The sequence below is a fragment of the Rhinolophus sinicus genome, linkage group LG17, assembly GCF_036562045.2.
Source record: "Rhinolophus sinicus isolate RSC01 linkage group LG17, ASM3656204v1, whole genome shotgun sequence".
NCBI lineage: Eukaryota > Metazoa > Chordata > Mammalia > Chiroptera > Rhinolophidae > Rhinolophus > Rhinolophus sinicus.
This window is the reverse complement of record NC_133766.1, coordinates 22109750-22130607: the sequence shown is the minus strand read 5'-3', so window position 1 is coordinate 22130607 and position 20858 is coordinate 22109750. Positions and strand designations below refer to the sequence as shown.

The following is a 20858-nucleotide window of genomic DNA, read 5'->3' as shown; positions in this document are numbered from 1 at the left end:
TAGTCTATAGTTTGTATTTCCATAGAAATATTTTAATTTTCCTGTGAAGCAGGAAAGCAGACATAATGTTACCGCAGTGGTTGGCATATAAGCGTTCAGGACTTTGACTACAGAAGTGTGATACCTGAGGCAGAGGATGGGGTGGGGGGTGGGGAGGGAGGTAGATATAGAACAGTTTCAATTTGGGCTCTGATATTGATTGCTTTGAAGCAACTTCTTGGTGCTGATTAGACACATATTTGACTTAATGGTCTGGTGTGTTCTGAAGCCAGAGTAGGCATGGTGTGGTTATCTGTTAATAATTACCTTACTACAGAATTGGACAGGCCCTTCTAAGTTGAATTCCTTGCTCTACAAATCACAGGTACCTGGCAGCCTTCAGCCCTGAATGGAGGCAGTTGCTGACTCAAGAAGCAAGCCTCTTGCTTTGCATTGAGAATCTGAGTGGAGGGAGGGAAGAGGGGCCAGGAGAATGAACAGGGTGGGATTCTTTGTAGTGATTAAGAGCATTCTCTTTGCAGTTTCAAGGCTTGGTTTTAAATTCCAACATTGCCACTTTTTAGCTCTATGACCTTGAACAAGATATTTAACATTTCTCAGTCCGACTTCCCTCTTCTGCTGAATGTAGTTAATAACCCCCCACTTCATCAGGTCGTTGTAGGGTTCAAGTTAAACAACATGAGTTATAGGCCACCTGCCAAGTGCTTAGTAAGCCCTTGATACACAGTACCACAAGCAGCCCCTACTTTCTGTTTCATTCCTTAAAGAGATCCGACTTACAGATGTAGTTTCTGTTGCTTAAATTAGTGCTGTGGACTGATAGATAATCAATAAATCTTTTGGATCACCAAGTTTTCATGAGAAATGAGTATCTAGATTGGGCACGTCACTGCTCCACTCAGGCGGTAGATGTTTTCGGAATATGTGTGTTTCAGGTATGGTTTGTGTTATCGGTTGTATGCGACGTGAAGTAACGGCTCTGTCAATGAAACCAAAGCCTCCAAGATGCGTTCTGTGGGACTGGAGACTTTTTAGTGGCTTTTTCATGCAAATGCCCTCAAAGTTGTCTTCATGGCATCCTACAAAAGATAAATGCATGGGGAGTTAGTCTGTAGTGCTCTGGTGATTTTCGTCTCTAGAGAAAATCTGTAACTTTTGTCTTTAACCCTAAATACAAACCAAATAAATGACTTAGTGACTCAGGGACTTGACTTTGCAGTTATACAGCCTAGACCTTTTCCTAGTCACATAACACAGAGCTGTGCTTCTAGGCCCTGATTCTGCTTTACTATCTCTGTGACTCTTTACTAGCTGTGGGAAAGCTTACTAATCAGAAAAACTTTTCTAAAAGAAAGACTTTTGTGAGAGATGTTTAGTGCACTGGGGATAGTGGTAGTTCTTTTCTTACAATGAAATGATGGAGCTTAGATGAGATCACGCGTATAAAGCATTCACCAAGTTCCTATAACATATTAGATGCCCAACAGATAATCCTGCTTCTCTTCCTTCTCTTTCTTCCCCCCCTTCCCCTCCCTCTCCTTCTCATTACTCTTATTTTCTCCACCGAGATTTTAGAAAAAGAGAAAACGAGAGGTGGCGGCTTCAGGAAAGATATCTTTATTTCTGGTTTGGCTTTGATCACTCTGTTTTCTGTGACGTGGCCTGTAGTCATAGTGTTGGCCCTGGCTGCTTACCAGCAATGATTTTTGTTTTCTTGCTGTTTCTCTGCAGGAAGGATCAGAATGTTCTGTCTCCAGTCAACTGCTGGAATCTCCTCTTAAACCAGGTGAAGCGGGAAAGCAGGGACCACACCACCCTGAGCGACATCTACCTGAATAATATCATTCCTCGATTTGTTCAAGTCAGCGAGGACTCAGGAAGACTCTTTAAAAAGGTACGTAGCGATCTCTAGTAATTGAGATACTTGGGTGGAGCAGTGATACAATTTTGTAAATAAGAGAAAGAATATTTTATTGACCCACTTAAAAGGCTTGCCGTTAGTCATTCCCTACAACGCACTCTGGGAGAGAAAACCATTAAACTGGCATTCTTTTCTTCCTGTCTGAGCTGAATTAACAGTAGGCCTGGGAAAGGAACCATTTGCAAGGTACAACCCAAGGATTGGCAGCATAACTCATAATCTGCATGTATTAATAATAACTATGGACAATTTCTGTATGTGATTTGTGAAGCTGTTAAAATTTGGGGACCTTCACTGTCATTTCATGTGTTTTTCCTTCTAATTGATGTAGCAAAATATGTTTATGTTTTTAGTTCTCTTTCCAAGTTCTCATCTTGGCCAAGGTGAACTCATGAATTTGGGTATGCTTATCATGACCTATTTTTACCTTTGGTTCCCTGAATGCATTCCGAAGCTCAGTTGTTTGTCACAATTTTGGGGGTATAATTGAAAAATCTGACCAAGGAAAAACTCAAAAGTAATTAGTAATCTTAAGAAATTTATGCCAAACTCACCTTACCTGTCAGTAGTGGAACTAGTCTCTTGGTGGCACCTCTTTTCTAAGCTCTCTCAACCTGAGCTCTCAGTGTACTCATTTATTAATAAATTTTGATAAATGCTGGCAAAGACCATAACCATTTTACGTGATATACCATGTCTAACACGAAGCTCTGAGATCCCCAGAAGACTTTTCAGGAGGCAAATAATCTTCCCACGAGTTATAGGTATAAAGTTATAGGTATAAAGGGCTATTTCATTAGTTTCATACATAGAGAATTCATTGGGTTCCAGTTGACAAAATCCAGTGTTAAAATTGAGGCTGGGAGAGGAAGGACTTTAGTAAACAGGGCTGTGGTCAATGACAGCCATAGCTCTTGGTCAGTTTTCCAGTTCTTAACGTTAAGAAGTTTTCCAGATATCAGTAGGCCTGGAATTAGAACTCAGTTTCTTTTTTATGCCAGCATGAAAAAAATAAATGATTTAGAATCTTCCATCTACGTAATTGCATCTGTGAAGGGGCTTTCCCTGTGTCTTAGAGACAGGATACTAAGGGTACAATCATCTGACAATGAAAAGAAGGAAGAGAAACATAACTCCTCCCAGAGTTCCCTGGCCATTTCTAGTGGCCGGGCTGTGCTGTGGTTGGGGCCATACTTAATTTAGGGGCCAGGGTACTTTTCACCGTCTTTCATGGTTTTCAGCATCTTCTCTAGCTTGTTTGTTTAGCTGCAACATTTGGTGACGTGTGTATGTGACTAAAATTAATGACTCTAGTTAATAATACTGTATCAAATACTGGAAATAAGTCAAGAGAAAATTTCAAGTTCTCTTTCACACACAAGTAATCATGTAAGGAGTTGTGTTAATTAGCTTGACTACATACACACATAAATATACACAAATGTACATATATAAAATCATGTTGTATACTTTAAATGTATACAATTTCTATTAAAAAATATTAAAACCTATTTAGGTAGAACCTTGATAGTAATCAGGTATCACTCCAGCACTCCCCTTGACCTTGACAGCTACTTAGACTGTCTTGAGAAAGAAAGGGGTTGACGGAGAGTTTTCACTTCCATTTTCTCTGTTCATCTTAGAAAAAACTTCTGTGAGAGTTGTTCAACTATCTAGAAGTCACCCAATCTCTCAGCTTCCTTTTCTCCCAGCTTTAGAAGTTTAGGGGAGAACCAAGCTGAGATAGTCTTATCGCCCCTTCAGATCTCAGAGGTGTTTATACTGAAGGCAGCCAGTTCTCAAAGCGTTGAATGTTCCTGGTTCCTCAAGTGCCATTCACATTTCACCCAGGGCCTGACCGCATGACATCATACAAACTTGGGGCATTTACCCTCCAAAAGGAAAATCCACCTGTGAAGGATATTCCTAGCCATGGTCTCAGGGTTGACCACCGTAAGGCATGCATTTCTATGCTGGGGGTGTTAGAAAGAAGTTCTAATTATTCACAGGACTGTTTATATATTACATTTCACTGAGGAAAATTATACGTTTTTACAAACTGAATACACCTGGTAACCAGCTCCTAGATCAAGAAACAGATTATTTCAGTACCCCAGAAGCCCCTGTACTTCTTCTAGTCACTGGGAAGTTGGGAAGGGGGTCCCAACCAAGGATAACAATTGTCCTGACTTTTTTTAAAAAAAGATTTTATTGGGGAAGGGGAACAGGACTTTATTGGGGAACAGTGTGTACTTCCAGGACTTTTTTCCAAGTCAAGTTGTTGTCCTTTCAATCTTAGTTGTGGAGGGTGACATTCAGCTTCAAGTTGTCCTTTCAGTCTTAGTTGTGGAGGGCACAGCTCAGCTCCAGGTCCAGTTGCCGCTGCTAGTTGCAGGGAGCACAGCCCACCATCCCTTGTGGGAGTCGAGGAATCGAACTGGCAACCTTGTGATTGAGAGAACGCACTCCAGCCAACTGAGCCATCCGGGAGCTCAGCGGCAGCTCAGCTCAAGGTGCTGTGTTCAAATTTAGTTGCAAGGGGCCCTGCCCACCATCCTTTGCGGGAGTCAAGGAATCAAACTGGCAACCTTGTGGTTGAGAGCCCACTGGCCCATGTGGGAATCGAACTGTGGCAGCCTTCAGAGTTAGGAGCACGGAGCTCTAACCTCCTGAGCCACCAGGCTGGCCCGTCCTGACTTTTTAACAGCAGAGATTACTTTTGCTTGGTTTCATACTTGATGTAAGTAGAATCATACATTGTGTACACTTTTGTGTCTGGTTTCTCTCATTCAACATTATGTTTGTGAGGTTTAGTTGTATTGTTGTATATAGGTCCAGGTCTTAGAGCTTTCTCTTTCTCTTTATAAATTTTTATCAATTATATCATAGTTGATTATGCTATAATCATAGTTGATATGCATAGGTATAGATGGGATTGTTGAATAGACAATGTTTACTATCCCACGGGGTGAATAATCTCTTTTCTCTCTCCCTTGGGGTCCAGGCTGAGAAGTCTAAAGTAGGAGCTGGTTTGACAGATCATAAGTGTAGATTAATTCTCTTTTGCCTCGGTGTCAGCCTCTCTGCTTTCTAGTAATGAGCAAAGAAGCATTCTCTTTCCAGGCCTTCGTTTTTCAGTCTCTTTTGTTTAGAGTGTGTTGCATATGATGAATTAGAACCCCACTGGTTAAGATACAGTAATCAGATAAGAGAACTAGAGAATGCGCCTCGCAGCCCTGTCAGCGCTGTGAAGCTTCCGGGCTTTGCTTGTGCTCTCAGAGCAGAGGCCTTTTCCAAGTGACCTTTGCTCTTGGGCTCAGCTCTGCCAGGAGTCCTGACACCTCGGATGATGACCTCTCCTCTCTGTGCCTAAATTCCTTAAAGATAAAAAGAGTTTGGCTATGTGATCTTCATGCTGCTTTTGAAACCTAATCTACTGTAATTCTATTATGACAAGAGTATCCTCGCTGGGGGGCTTCTTTCCGATTGTTGGTGACCTTTGTGAAATTGTGATAGGTAAATTGCAATCCTTGAAATAAGGACAAACAAAAATAGGTGTGTGAAGAAGGGGCTAGCTTAAGCAATTACCAACTAAATTTCTTGAGGAATGAAGCATTGTTTCAGAGTCTGTTATCTATCCAAATGTGTAAAATAGATACACCTTTGATTTTACCTGTAAATTTGGTTCCAGCAGCAAAAGGAAAATCCACATTTCTCTGGAGACAGCCTTCAAAAAGGTTACCTTTATTTGTGGTCCCACTATGGATACCTGTGAAAATTCATCTGAGATTTATGCAAATTTGAATCTATTAGTCACTGGCAAAAATCATGGGTTGTTGTTATTGTCCCCTTCTCTTTAATCTATAAAACTTGATTCATTGGCACAGGTTATGATAATTAAAACCAACATTTTTTGAACCCTTATGTTCCAGGTACAGTGTTAAACACTTAATATGCATTATCTTGTTTCATCTTTACAATAATTCTGTAAGGTAGGTACTCTTATTATCCTTGTTTTATGACTAAGGAAACAGGCTTACAGAGATTAAGCAAAAAAGAGGTGAAACTAGTATTTAAATCCAGTCATCTGGCTCTAGAACCCAACGTTTCTATCTACATGTTCTGTTAGGACTCTGTAGGTGTGGTGTACAGAGTAGAAGGTATCTGGGATTTCTTACTGTTTTCTACTGAATCTAGGTATTTGACTCAGTGACAGACTTAGCCTAACCTTTTCTTTTGCACACAGACCATCAAAGGGTATGGAGGTATTAACACTGGGTTGTTTCTTCTACCTGGTGTCTGGGCAGCACCTGGAAGGTGGGAGGGAAATAGGGCAGAGTCTTCCCTTGGGGCAGAATCTCTAGTAAGAGGGAAACAAAGACTCATTAAATGTGAGAAGTGGCTGAAAAGCTGGCTTACAGCTAACTCAGCTAATTTGGGGATGTCAGGGTGACTGCTGCACAATTGGCCCCTTTATGCTACTGAATCCCCTTAAGGGATGCTCCCTGCTGGCCCTCTGGTTTGTGGTTATGTCTGCTGGGACATATTTTACATTTGCATGAAGCCATGGTGGATTCCTTTAGCTAAATATAACATCTGGAGAGAGTAGCCTCCTGTCCACAGTTTAGAAACAGACCCACTTTGTCTAGGACTCCAAGAGAAATTAAGCCCATTTGGTGCTCCTGACATCTCCTTTCCTGCAATGAAAGCTCAGTCTGTTTAACTCCTGTTGGAACCAAGGTTTGCGCAAATATTATTGCTGCCACCTTCATTTGTTAATGCGGTGACTTCAAAAACGGTGGCCGAACACTGCCAAGTCTGACTCCCAGGTCCGTGTCGTCTCGCAGAGGCATACTGTAAAGAATCCCACCAAGCATAGAAATAATTTTTCCCACTTCTCGGCTTAAGCTGAAAGAAACTTGGGTGCGCTTTTTCCCAGAAGGGAGAGGACAACCTTGTTCTCTCTTCCTCCTTTCACTTAGCTGGAACACACTTCAAGTACCTCTGACTTTGCTTTTCAACTCACTGTTTCTAGCCTTAACAGCTGCTCACGTTTAGGCTTGGAAGCTGGTCAATTCAGGCAGTCGAAAGACTCTCAATTGCATCCTTCTTTCTACAGTATTCCAGTTAACTGTACTCCTGTTTTACCTTTATTACCCGAAGGTTTTATGGCAGAAAGTCAAGTTAAATTGAGAAAGCTAGGTCAGATTCCCAGTAGACAAGTAGCTCTCCACTTTGCCTGTGCATGAGAGTCACTGGGGATTTTTAAAAAAATCTTTGTGACCTTGAATACACGAAGATTTCTTAGGATATAAAAAGCATGGACTATGAAAGGAAAAAAGATAAATTGGACTTCATCAATTCTTGGACTTTGCTCTTGGAAAGACACTTAAGAAAATGAAAGACAAGCCACACAGACTGGGAGAATATATTTGTAGTACATATTACTCAATGATAAGAAGACAAACTATCCAAATTTTTTTAAATAGGCAAAAAATTAATAGACACTTCACTAAAGAAGATATGTGAATGGCAAATAAGCACACGAAAAGATGCTTAATATCATTAATCATCAGAGAAATGCAAATTAAAACTATTAGGAGATATACTATGTAGCATATCACTACAATGGTTAACATTAAAAAGACCGACAATACCAAGTGTTAGTGAGGACAGCTGGGATTCTCATATGTTACTGGTGAGAATGTAAAGTGGTACAACCACTTTAGAAAATAGTTTGGCTGTTTTTTGTGAAGTTAAATATGTACTTATCATGTGACCCAGAAATTCCATGTCTAGATATTTACCCAAGAGATATAAAAGCATATATTTACACAAAGACTTGTACCTGAATATTCATAACAGCTTTTGTTGTAGGCTGAAAAGTCGTCCCCATCCCCACTCCCCCAAAGATGTCCTTGTCTGAATCCCTGGAACCTGTGAACGTTACCACATCCATATAAGACTTTGCTTATATGGTGTCAGCGATATCACACTTGCTTACTGATGTGGGCCCTGAATGCAGGCACCCATGACTTTACAAGAAGGTGGTACAGGGATATTCCAGACTAAAGAGATGAAGGCCATGTGGTAGAAGCGGTGGGAAACAGTTGCAGAGAGAAGATGCTGGGCCACTGACTTTGAAGATGGAGAAGAGGCCATCAGCCAAGGAACACAGCTCTGGATGCTGGAAAAGGCAGGGAAACAAATTCTCCCGAGAGCCTCCTGAGGAACAGGAGGCTCTGATACCTTGGTTTCGGCCTAGTGAAATGGGTTTTGGACTTCCAGAACTGTAAGAGAATACATACGTGTTGTTTTAAGCAACCAAGTTTGCAGTAATTTATTATAGCTACCATAGGAAACTAAAGTTTTATTCATAATAGCCCAACTGGAAACCCAAATATCCATCAACAGATAAATGGGAAAATATGTGGTGGTATATCCATATATGAATACTACTCAGCAACAAAAAGAAATGAAATACTGATAGAGACAATAATGTAAATGAAGTAAAAAAACATTACACTGAGAAAAAGAAGCCAGACACAATGAGTATGTTCTATATGAGTCCATTTATATGAAATTTTAGAAACGAAAACTCTCTAGTGATAGAAAGCAAATCAGTGATTGCCTTGGGGCCAGAGTTGGGGGTGAGGGATTGACAGCAAAAGGACACAAGGGACCTTGCGGGGTTATGGAAATGCGCAGTCTTAGTTAAGGTGGTGGTTACATGAGTGTGTGCATTTGTCAAAACTTGTACACTTAAAATGTGTACATTTTATTGTATATTTATTATACTTCAATAAAGTTGTTTTAAATGATAATAAGAAATACAATGCCAAGGCCCCAGCCCAGGGCATTGAATCAGACTTTCTGGAGTAGGGCCTAGGTGATTCTTGAGTAGGATTCTGGAGTAGGGCCTAGTTGAGAACTACTGCTGTACATACACTGGTTTCCGTCTTGGGGAAACCCAAGAGCACAGAGGACATCTGAAGCCATAAGGTCCCGTCTAGCTGTAGGAAACAGTGTCTGCCCCAGCAACAACAGCGTTGAAGCATCTAGGCCGGTTTGTTTAGGCACCCCTTGTAGTTTCCCTATTTTATTCTTGGAGGGTGACCAGGCGTGAATCTGGCTCCAGATAAATAGGTCCCAGCAGGAAGTGGGGGAGGAAAGAAGGGTGCTGAGGAAGAAATGTAAGAGGCTCAATTAATACTTTTCTCTAGGGCCCTCAGATGTTAAACATGTCTTTTTTCCATTAGTAGATCAGTCACAAGAGAATTGCCATGACCAGTCAGATTTCCTTTGGCGTCAAGGAAGTGGGTCTGCGAGTGAGAGAAGATAACGGAGATGCAGCAGTAGGTGTTACCTAGCTACCTGTGTGTCCCCTTTGGATTGCTCTAGGAGCCTTTGAGTTCAGCTGTTTGGCATATGTGAGGAGAGAGGATGTTGATTCTGTAAGGAGACATATTCTGTGGTGTTGTCATCAATAAGAAAAGGAGAGGAAATGACCCACAATGCCGGTATCGTTGAATGTCCCTGGTAGGTACTGGAGATTGAATGAATTGGAGAAAGAATGGATTTCCAGCGGTTATGTTCTGCCCTTTTGCGAGAGGGTTTAACTCGGAGATGTCTTTGGGAGAAGGAGTAGATGAGTGATTTTTTTCCATCACCCTACACTTCCTCCCCCACTGAGCTCAGTATCTGTGATTGATTGAATTTCTTCCACATTATAACATGGTCACTAACAGCATTGTGTGCTGCTGTACAGACAGCTGTTCCAGTTGCCCATTTTATCTTGTTGGTAGCAAAAATCTGTTCTGATTAATTGAGCTTTATTCTCTCGTATCTGATGAAGAGATCCTCTTTGGAAAAAAAGAATAGGATGTGAAGCTGAGCCTATTTGAGTAGGGGATGGAAGGCTGCCAGCTGCTTCAAAGGTATCTCTGCTGATAAGGGGCGTCAGGTTTGCTGCCAAAGCCAACAATGAGGGCAGCTTTGCAGCTAGTGCTGTTCGTGGCATTTTAGCTTTGGTTTCTGTGACACTAGGTCAGCAGCATCTGTATCCTCTCTCTTGGGGCCCCTCTCTGGGTGGGCTAGGATTTTTTTTTTTTTAATTGACTGAGGAAGATTCAGCTCAGAACAAATGTGTGCATCAGAGATGCCTGCAGTCTTTTGCTTAGGTTAATTCATATGATTGCCTTTTTGGTGTTTTACTTCTCAGGTATCTATCTGCCTTTTCTGAAACAGTCCACGGTGCTATGTTTACCACGTTTCCCCGAAAATAAGACCTAGCCGGACCATCAGCTTTAATGCGTCTTTTGGAACAAAAATTAATATAAGACCCGGTCTTATTTTACTATAATGTAAGACCGGGTCTTATCAAACATAATATAATATAAGACCGGATCTTATATTAATTGTTGCTCCAAAAGAAGCATTAGAGCTGATGGTCCGGCTAGGTCTTATTTTCGGGGAAACATGGTAGAACATTCAAATGTGTAATGGTACTTCGATCTTTATAAATCAAGTGATGATTAAGAGAATCCAAAGAAGAACAATTTTAAAAATGTGGACTATGGGAAAGAGAGGAGTAGTAGACAGGAAACAAGTGTCCAAATGCAACCTCGTATTTGATTATGTCCCTAGACTAGAAAAGCTTGTAGTCAGTAAGAATTATAGTGAGTACTGTAAACAGCATTATGCTAGGTGCCATAAAGAGCTTAAAATCAAATTGAGGAGTAAGGTTTGCCCCCAGGGAGCTTTTCAGTCTACTTAGATCTCCTAAAACTTTCTGTGGGACGATGATGGTGACGATGATGGTGACGATGATAACAAGCTTTCATAAAATGCCTTCTATAGATACCATACACTGTAGTGGGCCCTAAATGTGTTTTCTCTAATCCTTTCATGTATTTTACAAGTTTTTTTTTCTTTTTTGTGGAAGTATAAAATAGTTAGAGAAAATGCACATATTGTAAAATTTATAGCACAGTGAGTTTTTACAAACTGGAAACAACCTTGCAGTTAGCACCCAGATGAAGAAAAGCACGTTACTAGTATTTCACTAGTTCCCCCCTCTGCCCCATACATTCATTATCCCCTAAATGGTAGCCACTATCCTGACTTCTAACACAATAGAAGTATTTACTTGTTTTTAAAATTTTATGTAAATGGAATCATGCAGTGTTCTTTCAATAATTTAAATAAGTCATTCTTTTATTTCCTGGCCTCTATTGTTTTTGATAAGAAGTCAGCTGTGATTTTTTGTGTTTGTTCCCCTGGATGCAAGGTTTTGGGGTCTTTAGGGGACCACTTTTAATATTTTTTCTTTATCTTTGGTTTTCAGCAGTTTGACTCTGAGGGGTCTGAGTGTAGTTTTCATTGTATTTACTTGGCTTGGATAAGTACAGTATCTAAATACCTGGATCTGTGCGTAGTGCTTTTTCTTCAGTTTGGGAAATTTTCTGGCAAATATTTTTTCTGTTCCATTTTCTCTTCTCGCTTTTACTCTGATTGCACATTTGTCAGACTGCTTGATACAGTCCCACAGGTCACTGAGGCAAGTTCTTTTTCCCTGTGTGCTTCAGTTTAGATTTATCTAAAGTTTACCAATCTTTTATTTTGTTGCATCAATCTTCTATTAATACTGTCCAATGAATTTGTTATTTCAGATATTGTACTTTTTTTAGTTTTATGATTTCCCTTTGGTTCTCTGTTACAGTTTTCCATATATCTCCTGAAAATTCCCTTTCTTCATTCATTATTTTTAAAACATAGCTGGCAATTACTTAAAAATTCTTATCTGTTATTTTCAATACTTACATCATCTGTGGTCTGTTTCTATTTATTGGTTTTTCTCTTGCTCACTGATCACATTTCTTTATTTTTTTCACAAGTCTACTAATTTTTAGGACATATTGGACACTGTAGTTGATACATTATAGAGACTCTAGATGTGCTTATCTTCTCCCGAAGAATGTTAAATTTTGTTCTAGTGGGCTGTGAAATTGCCGGTTGATCAAATAGAGCTTGTGAGAAATTGATTTTATGCTTTGTTAAAGTGGGACTATTTTGGTTTTGCCCTTAGTCCTGGAATATATTCTCTACACCTAAGACATGACCTTGCTGGTGTTTCCACAAAAAGCCCAAGACACTTATCAAACTCCTGTCACTTGGCAGGTTCTGAACTCCAAATTCCATCTCTCCTACAGTAGGCAGCAGCTTGGATGACTGGAGGTCCAAGTTTGCCTGGGGCTGAGGGGGCCCTGGGACATGAAGCTTTCAGTTTTATGCATTCTACTGTTGATGGCATTTGGATAGTTTCAAGCTACCAGCCTCTAATTTGAGGCTGTTATTTCAGCCTCCAGTTAGAGGCTATTATGAATAATGCTGCTATGAACATTATATTAGAAAGTGTTTCTTTTTCCCATTGTGTAGTTCAAAAAATTAAAACTCACACTGATAAAATATTCTTTCGTAAGATCGAGAAGAGGTGACATTGGAATTTGAACTCACATGCTCTTTCTACTACGTTACCCCGCCACCCGATGTTTCAGGATTTATAGGAGATATCTTTAGAAAACAGTTGTTGCCAAGTCAGATTTGTTGAACCTGGTCACAGTCTGAGCTCTAAGGACAGTAGATTCAAAATCTCCTTTTCTCTTTCTCTCTCCCCTCTTTTTTTCTCCCTCGTCCTTTTTTCTCCCCTTCCGTTTTCTCTGCTTCTCCTTCTCCTTGTCTTTCTTTTCCACTCTCTTCTCCCCAGCTCTCTGATCTTTAAATTTTCTAGTTTCTGTGCATTGTAGAAAATTAGAAAATACAGAAAGCAGGAATATGATAACAAGAAGCCAAGATTGCATTGTACGTACTATCTTGTAAGCTGTTATTTTAGTCAAGATTTCCACCTTTCCATTTCAGTAAACTTTTCTCTCACGTAATAACCCAGGCCATGTAAGCATTTCCCTAATTGTCCTAAAAATGTTCTTGACAAGTGGTTTGTCCAAGCCAGTATGTAATGCATACTGGTTTTATGTCCCTTACGTTTTATGTTTTATGTCCTTTTACCTAGTACTGTTCCTTTTCCAGGACACGGTTTGTTGAATAGACAAGGCCAATTATCCTACAGATCGTCTCACCTTCTAGATTTGTCTGGTTGCTTCCTTACATTGTTGTTTGTTGTTTAACTTCTTCCTGTATCCTGTATTTCTTATCAATTAGAAGTTGGTTCTAAAGACCAAATCTATTCAAGTTACATATTTTTGACTAGAATACGTAGTAAGTGATGTTGGGTGCTTCACGTTTCATCACATCAGGAAATAGTATCTAGTCAGCCCGCCAATAGTGATGCCACTGTTGAACCCCCCCAGATTACGGCCATGACAGTATGAACCCTCAGTTTCACAGTTAGATTTTTTTTCTTACATGGTAAAAAAAGTGCATTGTATGGCGTTACGTAGGTGCTGTCATGCAAAATGTTGGGCCAACTCAGTCGTTCATGTGATGATGGTTTTAACATTAATGGTCATTCTAGCTAAGTTACTTTTTACCATCTCTGTACCTCTTGTACTTGACTATAGGCTGCCTGGCTGAGAAAAGGGGAGGATTATTAATACAGCTCATCAGGCACCATGCAAATGCATAGTAGTTTGTAGAAACTTATTACTCCCGGGAGAAACTACACTAATGATGTGGAAGCTTAACTAGGTACCAATTTTTTATTATAAGATTCACAGCAATAATAAAAATAGTAATAATTATAACTAATACAAAACGAGTACTAAGCATGCCTAGGGACTATGCTAAGTACATTACATGTGTTCATCTTTTTCATCATCACAACCCTTTAAGGTAGGTACTGGCTTTATCATCTCTATTTCTAGATAAGAACGTGGGTAGAGGGGGTCAGCAATTGATTCAAGGTTACACAGTTGGTTGGTGGCCGAATTGGTATTCAGACCTAGGCAGCCAGCTTCCCCTGAGTCATATCTTGACGTCACCACGCTCTGCTGTCTCCCATGTACAAAGATGGCAGTCGTTATATTGGTAAGTTAATGGGCCAGTGCTTGTGCAAGGAAGCAATAGCTTGCACATTCTGCTGTCATATGCTTGGATGCTCCTGGCAGGCCAGAATTTCCATTCTGCTGTTCTGATTCTGCTTCTTGCTCAGCTTGTCCAGAGAGGAGAGGCATCTTTGATTCCAGCCTCCCTTCTTGCAGGACTAGCTTCTTTTGATTTTCCTGTTTATCGTTGTCAAGAGTTTTCCTTTGAATTTTCCCCTTCTTGTCTGAGCAGGCTTTTTATTTCAAATAAGAAAATTCTCCTTCTTTTGAGATCGCATCTTCCATTTTTCCATTCTCATCTCCTTCTTTCCTTACAGTACTGGACTTTTTCTGATTTCTTGCTTTTTCTACCTGGTCCTACCTTTCTTTGCTTTTAAGCCTAGCCCTTAGGTGATGTTGGGCTTTTTTCTTTATTCGTGGGGTTATTTTGTTTGTTTGTTTGTTTGTTTGTTTGTTTTCCCCCTCCTCCTTTTACCATGTGCTCCACAAATCATTTGGGTCTATATCCAGCTTTATCTAGTATTTACTCAACATGAAACTTCCAGTTATAGATTAATCTTAATTGTCTGCACTGATATCTTGTCTTCGAGAGACCATAGGAACCGAGGAGCATCTCTCCTCCTGGTCTCAAGAGCTCATGGAATCATCGTCTTATTGAGCTAAGTAGTTACTGTTAAGGCTTAGGGACAGGACAGAGAAGTAACATTTTCTGGTTTTGTTTTATGTTTCCTTTAATTTTTGAAGCAAACTAAAAATGTTTTAGCTTAGTGTTTTTCAATTGTAAAACTAATACATGTCTTTTCAAGATATTATGGGGAAAATAAAAATAATATAAAGAAAACGGTTACTTAGAATTGGTATTAACATTTTGATGTGTTTCCTTCCAATCTTTTTTTCTATATTTTCCTTAGAAAATTAGGATTACATTACATATTGTTTTGTGTAATTTTTTTAACATTTTAAGTGAACGTTGTTTTTTCCATGTCATTGCATCTTCTTTAAAAGCATCGCTTTTAATGACTGTATAGCATTCTGGCCTCTGGCTATCCCACAGCTCACTCATATGTTCCTCATGGTTCTTTGGCTGGGTTGTCTTGACTCTCTACTGGACCATGTTCTGGTACATCCAGAAATAATCCAGAATCTCATGACGTCTTCTTGGAAGTCATTCGTTGTTCGGGTGACTAAGGGGCCTGTGCTTTCACTTGGAAATACCCTACTTCCATTTGATATGAGGCAAGGAAAAGGGTTTCTCCCCCTTCTTCCTTCCTTTCTTCTTCTTCTGTCTTTCTCATTGTCTCTGAGCTCAGTTGGGAATCTAGACCTCAGAGCTATGTCTGAGCCTGGGTCCTGGCTGGCTCCGTGAAGTTCTTTCACCTTGCTAGGTTTCAATTTTCTCATCTTTACTAAAGAAAGTTGCTTATACCCTCACTCTTCCTTTCCAGAATGTCATAGAAATCAGTAAAACCTGGAAAAGAAGTACTGTGCAATTATCAAAAAGACAAAAGATAACTAATGTTGGTGAGGATGTAAATTGGTGCAGCCACTATGGGAAATAGTATGGCAGTTCCTCAAAAAATTAAAATTGAACTGACATATGATCCAACAATTCCACTCGTTGGTTTATATCTGAAGGAATTGAAATCGGTATCCAAAAAGATATCTGCACCCCCCCATATTCATTGCAGCATTATTCACATAGCCAAGATATGGTAACAACATAAATGTCCTTGGATGGATAAATGAATAAAGGAAATATGATTTTTATGTTTATAGAAATATTACACACACACACGCACATATACACACAATGGAATATTACTCAGCCATGAAAAAGGAAATTCTGCCATTTGTGACAACAGGGATGAATCTGGAGGATGTTATGCTAAGTGAAGTAAACCAGAGAAAGACAAATACTGTCTGGTATCACTTGTATCACTTGTATGTGGAATCTTAAAAAAAAAAAGCCAGTTTCATAGAAACAAAGAATAGATTGGTGGTTGGTAGGAGCTGGGGGAGGGGAAAATAGGGTGATGTAGGTCAAAGGATATATATTTTCAGTTATAAGAATTAAGTTTTGAAGATCTAATGTACAGCATACAGTTAATGCAATATTGTATACTTGAAACTTGGTGAGAATAGATCTTCTTAAGTATTCTTGCCACACACACAAAAAAAGTTAATTATGTGAGGTGATGGATGTGTTTACTATCTTGATCTTGTTAATCATTCCACAGTGTATATGTATATCAAACTATCATGGTGTACACTTTAAATATATACAGTTATATTTGTCAGTTATTCCTCAAAATTGAGAAAAAGGAAAAGTGTTCTGTAGAGCTTTGGTTATGTTCCTGCAGAAGCGTGCATACCTTGTGCCTCCTCCCCGCTAGGGTGGTCTTTGCCCCTCTACGCTGATCCTGTTGATCAGTTGGCGTGAGCTGCCACGGGCAGGGTAGAGAGGAAATACAGAAAGCAAACTGGGAGATCCAGTTTCTAGCTTAAATCATCTCTCCTCCAAAGCCAAGAAAATCCAAGTCTTCTTCCTACATAAGCATCTCATCCTTTCCTGTCTTGTCTCTTCCCGTGACCATGTTTTCCTTTTGATGTTCATTTTGGGGGTGGAGAGTAAAAAAAAGCCTTCTCTTTTTGCAGCCCTCTGAGTCAGTGGCCTGTCTGAGCCTTTGAGTTTTAGCCCACCTGACTCTTCTTTTACTCTTCTTTCTTCATTAAAAAAAAAAAAAAAAGCACTGTTTTATTTAAATCCAGGAGCACAAGTACCACTACTAGTTCACTCAGTTCAATTTAATAAATATTATTTAATTGTCTATAATTATTTGATTTCAACCTGGCACTATAAAAGGGCTGCAGAACAAGCTTAAAACATGTTTCAAGATCTCAGATTTATTACATCTCAGTTGGATAGAGCCTCCAGAAACAGCTTACAACTTAAGACATCAATTTAATGAGTAGTACAGATAATTAGTCACCTATAGGAGTTTGGAGAAGGAACAGATTCATGAGAGGTGAGTCAGAGCTTCCTAGAGGAGAATTAACTGGTCTGATGTTTTTTTAATTGTAAGCTGCCAGGATTCTTAATACCCATCCATTTCTTATGGCAATAGCTTTTGAATATTTCCATATAATTGGGTGCTAACTTCCTCTCTTGCCTCTGTCCCCACTAGAAATGCCACCCATGAGACCAGTCTGACAGCAGAGGCTGCCTGTTGGTGAACAATGGGAGAGAGATGTAGGATGACCTTGGAGCCCGAGTGTGGGGTGCTTTGAATGTCAGCCCAAGGAGTTCAAGCTACTTCTGGTCATGGAGAGCCATTGACGGTTTTAGGGAGGGCAGTGAAATATTGAAAACCATGACTTACAGTGGCACTGGTGACAGTGTTTAGTGTGGCGTAGGGCGGAAGAAACTATTTGGGAGCCTACTGCAGTAATTCAAGGGGATAGTAGAAACCGGGTCTTGGATAATGACAACGGGAACTGAAAGAATGGAATTTACTAAGAGGCAAAGCAAAGAAATTATACATAGTGCTGAGTGGCCGGACATGAGGTAGAAGGTAAATGCTAGGGAGGAATCAAAATGTATTTAGTCGTTTAACAAATGTTTGCAGTGTGCCTCTCATGTTCCAGTCACTGTGGTAGGTACTGTAATAACAGCAGACAACAAAACAGAAAAAGTCCTTGCCTGCATGGAGCTTATAGTCTAGTCAGAGAAACAGACAATATACAAATAAACCAGTAAGTATATGTAATACCGGGGGTGCCAAAAAGTGTATATACAGGCAACCCCCCATATAACACGGCTCTTCTATAACACGGTTTCACACTTTCGGGAGAGTTGGAGAAAACCCTCGTACAGCACGGCATCCTAGGCACAGTTTCACTCTAACACGGTTTGAGAATTAGAGAAATTCCCGAACAATACGGAGCAAATAAGCTTTTAAGAGCAAAAGATATCTCATTCGAAATTAGGGAAATCCCTGAATAACATGGAATGTAATAAAAGCTTTTAAGAGCAAAAGATATCTCATTTGAAATTTTTCATTCGAACGTGGATGTCGTATCAGATTTGACTGGAGAATTTTAAAATTTATTAGAATTTTAAATCCATTTTGTTTGTGGAGTATTAAGTTCAGAGGATAAAGATATCTTGTCAAAAAGAAAATCCCTGGGCCGGTCCGGTGGCTCAGGTTGTTGGAGCCACCAACATGTTCCTAATGGTGCATGCTCAACATGCTCCACGAACCATGCTCCTAATGCCACCGAGGTCGCGGATTCGATTCCCACATGGGCCAGTGAGCTGCACCTTCTACAGCTCAGATTGTGAACAACAGCTCTCCCTGGAGCTGGGCTGCGGTGAGCAGCGGGAGGTTGGCGTGAGCGGCCACGGGCTGCTGTGGGCTGCCGTGGGCTATACCTTGTGCCGCCAGCCATCATGAGTGGCCAGCAGCCAGCGAGAGCTGCTGTGAGCTCGACTGGTGACCAACTGCCTCAGCCGGGGGGGAGTGCAAGGCTCATAATACCAGCAAGGGCCAGGGAGCTGTGTCCTACACAACTAGACTGAGAAACAACAGCTTGAACTGGAGGTGGGGGGGGGGGAGGCGGAAGAAGTGGGGAAAAAAAAAGAAAACGCCTTCGGTTAATGGTGCTTAGTAGTGATGACGAAGAAAACATTGGTTAATACATATTAATATGGTGTACTTTTGGTGAAAATTGCTTTAACAAAAGATATTTCTCTTAATTATAAAAATATAATAGTATGTTTTTAAAAGTTTTGGAACCTAACCCCCTTTTTTGTACTAGTTGTTTGTTTCGTGTAACACGGCATTTTACGGAACCTAACAGCCGTGTTATATACAGGTTACCTGTATATGACTTGTATTCATCTTTTATTATCAGTATATACTAAGTATTATAATTCTAATACAGTGTTTTTTCCTTTCTTAAAATGTGTGTAGCAGATGATGATAAAATAAAGCAGGATAAAGAAGATTGTGATGATGGGGATATTGCTGTTTTATATAGGGTGGTCAGGGAAAGCTTCATTGATAAATTGGTATTTGAACTGATTCTTGAAGGAAATGAGGTATTTTGCTAGTTAGCTCTCCAAGGAAGGTATTCAGGCAAAGCAAACAGAATGTCTGAGGCCATGAGTTGGGAGTGTACTTATCTGGTTAGAGAAACAGCAAGGAGGCCTTGTGCACAGTAGCAAGAAGATGGTAGAAGATGTGGTTGGGGATTGGTGGCAGGCTGCCACCAGGAAGAGCGTTGGAGGCCATTGGAGAGCCACATGAGGATTTGGAATGGAGGAATGATAACAATCTGACTCCTGTTTAAATAGGATTATTCTGGCTTCTGTATTAAGAGAAGACTGAAGAAGGAGCAAGCTGGAACAGAAAAGGAAGACCTGTTGTCGTGCGGGCGACCCTGCTCGCTGCGCCATTTGTCGTGCAAGGCGACCTGCGGGGTCTCTGCTCCTGCTCCCCACATAAAAACGCAAGATATGGCTAGGCCAAAAAGGAACACCCACGGAGCCATAGATAGGGGAGTCATACCACTATAGTCTCACTGGAGGCACTATAGTCTCACTGGAGACTGGATCCACACGACCTGCAACCTGCTGTCCACTTCTCTGCCTGCCAGCCAACCAACTGACCAACCAACGCAGCCGCAGCAGTTATATCAGTGGCTAATTGGCTAACTGGTTATAGCTGATGGTCAATTAGCCACAGCTGACAGCCATCTACTACCCGAGTCAGCACCTTTCCACGTGAGGCCGAGAGCCTGGAAACTGCTCTCTGGGACTCTGTCCCCACACCAGTTAAGGAGGTTTCTATAAATCAGGCAGGAGATGACGGTAGATTGGGACAAAGTGGTGGTTGTGTGGCGATCATGAGGAAAGTTTGACAATGGAGCCGATAGGATTTGCTGCTGAATTGAATATGGCATGTGAGAAAAAGAGGAGTCAAAGATGACTCCAGGTAGTTGGAGTTGTCATTTATTGGGGAAAGTATGCGAAAGAGCCACCAATTCTAGTCCAGCCCTGTAGTTAGTGAGGAATCTGAGTGCCAGCAAGAAGTGATTTGTCTTAGGTCGCCTAGTTAGGTAGCAGCATTAGGACCAAACCTGCCCAGTCTTCTGACTTTCATCCAGGTCTCTCTGCAGCACACACACCACACTTCCTGAGTTCAGTTTTAGACGTGGCAAAGTGAAGGTTCAGTGAGAGTTTAGGGCTGGAAGGGAGATTTGAAAATTAACCACATAAAATTGATGGTTGAAGTGATGAAAGTGAATATCCAGAGAAAAGGGCAGTTGAGGCCTAGAGAGAGGTCTTTCAGAAGCCAGGAGAGGAGAGAAGAGCAAATTAAAATGGGCAAAAGGAAAATGAGAATAACGGATCATAGAACCTAAGTGAAAAGAAGACAACTCAATCATGAGTACTCTGAAGGGGTCAGGAAGAATGGGATCCGAGCAGATGGCATTAGATTGGGTTTTGGGAACCTTGGGAGACTGTGGTGTCCACAACAGAACCTGCACTCAAATTTTAAGCATTTTTCTTATCCTTTGAGCTAGTAGTGAGAGGGAATACAGTAGCATAAGCCTGAGACAGGGAGTTAAAAAAAAAAATCCCTTCCAACTCTAGCATTACCTTCTTGAATGCTATACACAAGAATTTGACTTTCCCAGCCCTCTGTGTGCCCATCTGTGAAGTGACTGAGAAAGCATCCTTCTTGCTCACTTTGCCTCCTGGAAATGATGTGAGGCTAACCATGAGAAAGGGTATGAAACTGCTTTGGAAGAAAAATGTTACGTAAATCAAGATGTCCTTTTCTAATCGGCTTTAATTAGTATTTAGTTTTAAA

The 20858-nt window shown here is 40.5% G+C and overlaps 1 protein-coding gene across 6 annotated transcripts in view; it reads left to right on the top strand.

The window, feature by feature from the left end:
• The window catches only part of SRGAP2 (SLIT-ROBO Rho GTPase activating protein 2), a 232774-nt gene that overhangs the window by 114685 nt on the left and 97231 nt on the right, over positions 1-20858 (top strand). For all 6 annotated transcript variants that reach the window (XM_019752457.2, XM_019752456.2, XM_019752460.2 and 3 more), the window contains exon 4: positions 1732-1894. In XM_019752457.2, coding sequence (XP_019608016.2) covers positions 1732-1894 — 163 coding nt within the window. The remainder of the gene's footprint in view (positions 1-1731; positions 1895-20858) is intronic.